Genomic DNA, 9,021 nt, shown 5'->3' with positions numbered 1-9,021 from the left:
TTTTCTTACCAGCTAAGTTTTGTAGATGTTAAGTGGAGGGATGTCCATGAAGAAATTGGTGATTCCATCACAAGACCTTCCTGGGAAATTTTTAAAACTTTATATAATGAAAGAAAAGAAAATCACTCTTCCATCAAACAGCCAATATATGCCTAGTCTGCAGCAGGTAATCTAAATTAGACAAAACACAAGCAAAATTAAGAATTGGCAGACATGCTAAGTGTATTAGAAGGCATTTTCTTTTTTGTTGCAATTATTGAGTCCATCCTGGGAGTTTTAGGGAATGGGTTTATTGCACTTGTGTACTGCATTGACTGTGTCAAGAAGAAGCTCTCTATGCATGGCTTTCTTCTCACTGGCTTAGCAATTTCTAGAATTTGTCTGATATGGATAATAATAATAGATGGATTGATGCATGTATTCGCTGAAGATATGTATTACCTTAATAACCTATTTGAATATTTAAGTTACATGTGGGTAGTTTTGAATCATTCAAGTATCTGTTTTGCCACCAGCCTCAACATCTTCTATTTCCTGAAGATAGCAAATTTTTCTCACTACGTATTTCTTTGGTTGAAAGGTAGAATCAATAGAATCCTTCCTCTTCTAATGGGATCCTTGCTTATTTCATGGTTAATTACTATTCCACAACTTGCAAAGACTATTAACGATCAGAAAATGAAGACTGGAAACATAACCTGGCAAATCAAGATGAAAAAAAGTGACTTCTTTGTTCAACAGGTTGCAATAAATCTGGGAATCATTTTTTTCTTTACACTATCCTTAATTACATGTTCCTTGTTAATCATTTCCCTTTGGAGACACAGCAGGCATATGCAATTCAACGCTACAGGATTCAGAGACCCCAGCACTGAAGCTCATGTGAAGGCAATGAAAGTGCTGATATCTTTCATCATTCTCTTTATCTTGTATTTTATAGGCTATGCTATAGAAATATCATATTATACTGTCCCAGAAAACAAACTGCTGTTCATTTCTGGAATGACAACCACAGCAATCTATCCCTGGGGTCACTCATTTATCCTAATTCTGGGAAACAGCAGGCTAAAGCAAGCCTCTTTGAGGGTACTGCAGAAATTAAAGTGTTATGAAAAAGGAGAAAATCTCAGAGCTACATAGATTGGCAGAATAATTCAGTGAAAAAATCCTCGAAGATCTGTTTCACTTGCACAGCATTCTTCCTCTGGTTTGTTTTTTTTTCTGGCCGGGGCTGGGTTTGAACCTGCCACCTCCTTTGAGCCACAGGTGCCGCCCCTTCCTTGGATTTTTAACTGTGTTATTGAACATCACTGAAATCCTCCAAAATTGTTTGCGTACATCTTAAGGAATTTCACTCGTTGATGAGATTTTAATCTCCCATGCAAATTCCATGGTTTAGTATATTTTCTTCCCTGCAACTTCTTCCCAAGCACCTCCCAGAGGAAAACCATTCTCTTGGAGATTATTCATTGTAAAGATTATGATGGTGACAATAAGCATCTTAAACAAGACTTTTCATTGGCTTTTTCCTAATTTTCCTTAAAGATTGATATCCATTCCCCGAGGAGACCCAAAGAAAAAGAAACCAAGACAAAAAAAGTTATGAGCAATCTTGACATTTAGAACATGGAAGAGAAGGGAAGGCGGGTGCTTCTGCTGAGTGTGCTATTTTAATTCTTTTAAAAATTGCTTTTATTTGCATAGTTTAATACCTAACATCCTGTTTTTCTGGTGTTATTTATGTAGTTGTGGTAATGATAGTACCTATAGTTATTTGAAAAACAGCTAGGTAAATAGAGTATATTCAGGGAAGACAGGATCAGAGCACTAATGTAATGAATCTTAATACTCTTCAGATACAGTGACTTGAGATGAAGCAAAGTTATGAACCCGTATTACTCTTCATTTGATTAGAGTTGAGTAAAGGTTCTACTAGAAGTACTGATGTGAAGGACTCAACATAATCCTTGACCGAGAGACATAAGGCTCATACAAATTGTGTGGAAATATAAAATGTTCTGCTCTAGAGTTTCATATAGCACATACACACACTCACACACACACACATTCATACACACAGACTTGTACTAAGAGTCATATTTCAGATGCAGATTTTTACAATGAATTTTTATATCCAACCCAAGGTATGAACAAAGTGACATTTTGGCAACTTTGAATAATGCCCCCATCTTGTACTTACTGACTATGCATGGAATATTTCTGAATATAAAAGTTTAATCCATTTTCTATGTGAGATTACCAAATCAATATTTATATATTTTTAAACTAAAAACTTTAGAATGAACAAATATTTAAGAAATAATAAAGAAAATACAACTAATGGAATTACCCAGTTTCAAACAAATTTATGTAATTGTTTATTGGAAATCATACAGTGTAAACAATTATGTTGTTTATGTAGATTTCATTAGAATTTATTCATTTCCCACATTTAAACAATTTGTTTGTAATCACCATTTTTGAGGATGCATAATCTTTCTGATCTATAATATTAATAGTACACTTAATCTTTGTCATATTGTTTATATTTCTGTTGTCTTCAGTTTTTCACTGATACAAAGAAAGATAGTAGGAGTATTGTAGAGCATAAATGCCATTCATTAAAGGTACATTTTTTCAACACTAACTCTACTAGATGTTGAAGATGTAGTACTGAACAAGGAACTAATATAATTGAAAATAATAGCAAAAAGTCACCTAAACTATTTTTTTATGGTATTAGGGGAGGAAAACCATAGGATGCTAAGCAAATGACTTGACTTGGTCCTAGGAGTACAGAAGGTATCACAGGGATTAAGATGCTATAGTTTGAAATCTGAATTTTGTAGGAGTAAGGTGGGCAGAGAAGGAGGGATTCAAGGTAGGAAAGAAGTATGTGCAAAGAGGTCTTCAGGCAACAAGGGATTAGAGCATTAAAGGAGCTGAAGATCCAGTGTGACTAGTACATAGAGAGAGCAGTATTAAGACACATTTTTAAGGGAAATTCTAATGGGAGGAATTTGATCAATTTTTTTGCAGAACTCATACATTTCCCTGTAGAAATAGCACACTGACAATTTAATAGTTTATTTTATAAAATAATACAAAAATGAAATATTTTATTCCAGCAAAAAAATCAAGTAAGCTTTTATTTCTAATGCTATTACTTTAATTACAAAAACATCTCTTTAATTGTTATATGTTTGACTACTAGGGAGGTTAAATGTTTTTAGAGGGTTGTTATCCAATACCATATGCCTTAGGGGAATTTTTCATTTGTTTTCTTCTCATCTTTAATTGTGTGATGGCTTTTCTTACAAACTTGGAGACTACTTTATATATTAAGATTTTCCCACATATTATGCATTATGATTTTTTTCTTAATTTGCTCTTTCATAGTGGTGTTTTTGGAAATAGGTTTCTAATTTATATAAACTAAAGTAGATTTATGTTTTTTTTAATTTATTAAATCATAGCTGTGTACATTAATGCGATCATGGGGCACCATACACTGGTTTTATTGACCGTTTGACACATTTTCATCACACTGGTTAACATAGCCTTCCTGGCATTTTCTTAGTTATTGTGTTAAGACATTTATATTCTACATTTACCAAGTTTCACATGTACCCTTGTAAGATGCACCACAGGTGTAATCCCAACAATTGCCTTCCCTTCTCCCAGACTCCCCCCTCCCTCCCCTCCATCTCCCCTTTCCCCATATTCTTAGGTTATAACTGGGTTATAGCTTTCATATGAAAGCCATAAATTAGTTTCATAATAGGGTTGAGTACATTGGATACTTTTTCTTCCATTCTTAAGATACTTTACTAAGAATAATATGTTCCAGCTCCATCCAAGAGGTACAATATGTTCCAGCTCATGAAAGAGGTACAAAAACAATACCAGTACCTTTCTTTAAAGCTGCATAATATTCCATGGTGTACATATACCACAATTTATTAATCCACTCGTGGATCGATGGGCACTTAGGCTTTTTCCATGACTTAGCAATTATGAACTGGGCTGCAATAAACATTCTGGTACAAATCTCTTTGTTATAATGTGATTTTTGGTCTTCTAGGTATATACCTAGTAGAGGAATTATAGCATTGAATGGCAGATCTATTTTTAGATCTCTCAGTGTTCTCCAAACATCTTTCCACAAGGAATGTATTAATTTGCATTCCCACCAGCAGTGTAGAAGTGTTCCCTTTTCTCCACATCCAGGCCAACATCTCTGGTCTTGGGATTTTGTGATACGGGCTAATCTTACTGGAGTTAGATGATATCTCAAAGTAGTTTTGATTTGCATTTCTCTGATGATTAAGGATGATGAGCATTTTTTCATCTGTCTGTAGGCCATGCGCCTGTCTTCTTCAGAGAAGTTTCTCTTCAAGTCCCTTGCCCATCTGAGATGGGATCACTTGTTTTTTTCTTGCTAATATGTTTGAGTTCTCTGTGGATTCTGGTTATTAAACCTTTGTCGGACACATAACATGCAAATATCTTCTCCCGTTCTGAGGGCTGTCTGCTTGCTTTACTTACTGTGTTCTTGGCTGTGCAGAAGCTTTTTAGTTTGATCAGGTCCCAGTAGTGTATTTTTGAGGCTGTTTCAATTGTTCGGGGGGTCCTCCTCATAAAATACTCACCCAGACTGATTTCTTCAAGAGTTTTCCCTGCACTCTCTTCTAGTATTTTTATAGTTTCATGTCTTAAGTTTAAATCTTTAATCCAGCAAGAATCTATCTTAGTTAATGGTGAAAGGTGTGGGTCCAGTTTCAGTCTTCTACAGGTTGTCAGCCAGTTCACCAGCACCATTTGTTAAATAGGGAATCTTTTCCTCTGCTGAATGTTTTTAATTGGCTTGTCGAAGATCAAATAAAGGTAAGTAGCTGGGTTCAGCTCTTGGTTCTCTATTCTGTTCCATACATCTACCTCTCTGTTTTTGTGCCAGTACCATGCTGTTTTGATCACTATCGATTTATAGTATAGTCTGAGGTCTGGTAGCATGATTCCTCCTGCTTTGTTTTTATTTCTGAGTAATGTCTTGGCTATTTGAGGTTTTTTTATGATTCCATATAAAATGAAGTATTATTTTTTCAAGATCTTTAAAGTATGACAGTGGAGCTTTAATAGGGATTGCATTAAAATTGTATATTGCTTTTGGTAGTATGGACATTTTAACAATGTTGATTCTTCCCAGCCATGAGCATGGTATGTTTTTCCATTTGTTAATATTTTCAGCTATTCCTTTTCTTAGAGTTTCATAGTTCTTTTTATAGAGATCTTTCACATCCTTTGTTAGGTAAACTCCCAAATATTTCATCTTCTTTAGCACTACTGTGAATGGGATAGAGTCCTTAACTGTTTTTTCAGCTTTACTGTTGTTGGTATATATAAAGGCTACTGATTTATGAATGTTGATTTTGTAACCCGAGACGCTGCTGTATTCCTTGATCACTTCTAAGAGTTTTGTAGTAGAATCCCTGGTGTTTTCCAGATATTCAATCATATCATCTGCAATGAGCAAAAGTTTGATCTCTTCTGACCCTATATGTATACCCTTGATCGCCTTTTCTTCCCTAATTGTGATGGCTAAAACTTCCATTACAATAAAGAGCAGTGGAGACAATGGGCAGCCTTGTCTGGTTCCTGATCTGAGTGAAATGATTTCAATTTAACTCCATTCAATACGATATTGGCTGTGGGTTTGCTGTAGATGGCCTCTATCAGTTTAAGAAATGTCCCTTCTATACCAATTTTCTTAATTGTTCTGATCATGAAGGGATGCTGGATATTGTCAAAAGCTTTTTCTGCATCAATTGAGAGCATCGTATGGTCTTTGTTTTTAATTTGTTTATGTGCTGAATTGTATTTATATATTTACGTACATTGAACCAACCTTGAGACCCTGGGATAAAATGGACTTGATCATGATGTATAATTTGTTTGATGTGTTGCTGGATTCTGTTTGCTAGGATCTTGTTGAATATTTTGCATTTATATTCATTAGTGATATTGGTCTATAATTTTCTTTTCTTTTTGGGTCTTTTCCTAGTTTGGGGATCAGAGTGATGTTTGCTTCATAGAACGTGTTGGGTAGCCTTCTGTCTTTTTCTATATTTTGGAACAGGTTGAGTAATATAGGTACTAGTTCCTCTTTAAAGGTTTGGTAGAAGCCATCTGGTCCTGGGCTTTTCTTTTTAGGGAGATTTTGTATGGTTGATGCTATTTCAGAACTTGATATTGGCCTGTTCAACATTTCCACTTGATTCTGGCTAAGTCTTGGAAGGTGACATGTTTCCAAGTATTGGTCAATTTCCTTCAGATTTTCATGTTTCTGAGAATAAAGTTTCTTGTAATATTCATTGAGGATTTTTTGAATTTCTGAGGAAATTGTTGTTATTTTGTCTTTGTCCTTTATGATTGATGAAACTAGAGATTTTACTCTTTTTTCCTGGTTAGGTTAGCTAAAGGTTTATTTTATTTTATTCACCTTTTCAAAAAACCAACTTTTTGATCTATTGATCTGTTGTTTAATTCTTTTGTTTTCAATTTCATTTAATTCTGCTCTAATTTTGGTTATTTCTTTTCTTCTACTGGGTTTGGGGTTGGAATGCTCTTCCTTTTCCAGTTGCTTGAGATGTCCCATTAGGTTGTTAACTTCCTCTCTTTCCATTCTCTGGAGGAAGGCTTGCAGTGCTATAAATTTCCCTCTTAGGACTGCCTATGCGGTATCCCAGAGGTTCTGATAGGTTGTGTCTTCATTGTTGTTTTGTTCCAAAAGTTTAGCAATTTCCTTCTTAATCTCATCTCTGACCCAGCTATCATTCAGCATAAGGTTATTTAACTTCCATGTTTTTGTATGAGTATGCAGATTCCTCCTGTTACTGAGTTCAACTTTTATTCCATAATGGTCTGAGAAGATGCAAGGAATAATTTCTATTCCTTTAAATTTACTGAGGTTAGACTTGTGACTTAAGATGTGATCGATTTTGGAGTATGTTCCATGGGCTGATGAGAAGTATGTGTATTCAGTTTTGTTGGGATGAAATGTTCTGTAGATGTCTGCTAAATCCAAATGTTGGATAGTTAGGTTTAAATCTAAAATGTCTTTGCTCAGCTTCTTATTGGAGGATCAATCCAACACTGCCAAAGGAGTGTTGAAATCTCTAACTATTACGGAGCTGGAGGAAATCAAGTTGGTCATGTCTGTTAGAGTTTCTCTTATAAACTGAGGCGCATTCTGGTTGGATGAATAAATATTATAATTGAAATCTAATCATATTGAGTATTACCCTTAACAAATATGAAGTGACCATTCTTATCCTTCCTTACTTTTGTTGGTCTAAAGTCTATTGTGTCTGCAAATAGAATTGCAACACCTGCTTTTTTCTTATTACCATTTGCCTGAATTATAGATGACCATCCTTTCATCCTGAGTGTATATTTATCTTTTAAGTAAGATGTGATTCTTGTATGCAGCAAATATCTGGCCTGAGTTTTTGTATCCAGTCATCTAACCTGTGCCTCTTTAGAGGACAGTTTAAGCCATTCACATTAATGGAGAATATTGATCAGTCTAGTAAAATTTTGGGTATCAAGTTTTTCGAAAATCCAGTGGACATTTTTAATCCTTTCACCACTGTGGAAGTTGGAGTTTGATCAAAAGTTTCTGAGTCAGTTTACTTTTCTGGTAGAGGATTGGGCTGGTCATTATGGAGGATAGGTATGAGAATATCCTGAAGAGCTGGTTTGGTTATGGCAAATTTCCTCAACATATGAATGTCATTAAAGTATTTAATTTCTCCATCATAAATGAAACTCAGTTTAGCTGGATACAGGATCCGGGGTTGAAAGTTATTTTGTTTAAGGAGATTAAAAGTCAATGACCACTCTCTTCTGGCTTGAAAAGTTTCAGCAGAGAGATCTGCAGTCATTCTAATATTCTTCCCTTTGCAGGTAACGGCTTTCTTACGTCCGGCTGCTTTCATAATTTTCTCCTTCATATTAATTTTAGCAAAATTAATTATGATATGCCTGAGGGATGTCTTATTTGGGTTGAGTCATGCTGGGGTTCTGAAACTGTCTGCTATCTGAATTTCAGAATCTCTTGGCATTTCTGGGATATTCTCTTTCATAATTTCACGGAGAAGGGCCTCTGTGCCTTGTGAAACCAGTTCATTAGTTTCAGGGATTCCAATGAGTTGGATATTAACCTTCTTCGAATTATCCCAGAGCTCTCTGAGAGAATGATCCATTTTTGCTTTCCATTGTTCTTCCTCTTTGAGAGTTTGGGAGCATTCAAAGGCTTTGTCTTCAATGTCAGAAATCTTTTCTTCTGCTTGTTCCACTCTGTTACTGAGGGATTCTATTGTATTTTTCAGCTCTTTGAGGGCTGCAAATTCTTGCTTCAGTGTGTCAAAGTCTTTGGTAGTTTTGTCTTTAAATTCTTGAGACAAATTTTGAATTTCTCCTTGAATTTCTAATTCCAACTTTTGAATTGTTCCTCGAATTTCTAATTCCAAATTTTCCTCCATTCTATTAATCTTGTTTGCAATATAAATTCTGAATTTGATTTCTGATATCTTGGCCAGCTGTTTATGAATGGGATCTTCAGTTACATCTGCCATATCTTTCCTTGGGGGTTGATCTATTCTGGTTATTCATGTTACCAGAGTTTGTCTGTTGATTCTGCCTCACGATTATTTTACACCATTTGACTTTTTCTTTGGAGCTTTGTTGAGGACCCATACAGTGCTACGGCCTGAGAAACTGGGGACCTGTTTGTGTGGTGGAGCTAAGTGGCTCTGTCTTGTTTTCAGCTTGTCTCTGTCCTACTCTAGTGAAACAGTTACTCTGGTTTGAAGTCTCAGCTGTGGAGAAATACCAGCAATTACGTCACCCCGCCCTGGAACAGGAATATCAAACCTTCGTAGAACCACACACCTAGGGCACCACTTGGATACTCCTCGGTTGATTGACTCAGTTCAAAAGGTCCAAATCAATTGTCTTAAT

The 9,021-nt window shown here is 35.4% G+C and overlaps 1 protein-coding gene across 1 annotated transcript; it reads left to right on the top strand.

Moving 5' to 3' along the window:
• The first annotated feature begins 213 nt into the window (after window positions 1-213).
• LOC128562625 (taste receptor type 2 member 10) lies at window positions 214-1,140 on the top strand. Its single transcript, XM_053557782.1, has one exon. The coding sequence runs from the start codon at window positions 214-216 to the stop codon at window positions 1,138-1,140; it is 927 nt and encodes a 308-aa protein (XP_053413757.1).
• Window positions 1,141-9,021: the final 7,881 nt, after the last annotated feature.

The sequence above is a fragment of the Nycticebus coucang genome, chromosome 12 (genome assembly GCF_027406575.1).
Source record: "Nycticebus coucang isolate mNycCou1 chromosome 12, mNycCou1.pri, whole genome shotgun sequence".
NCBI lineage: Eukaryota > Metazoa > Chordata > Mammalia > Primates > Lorisidae > Nycticebus > Nycticebus coucang.
This window is presented reverse-complemented; position numbering and strand designations above follow the sequence as displayed.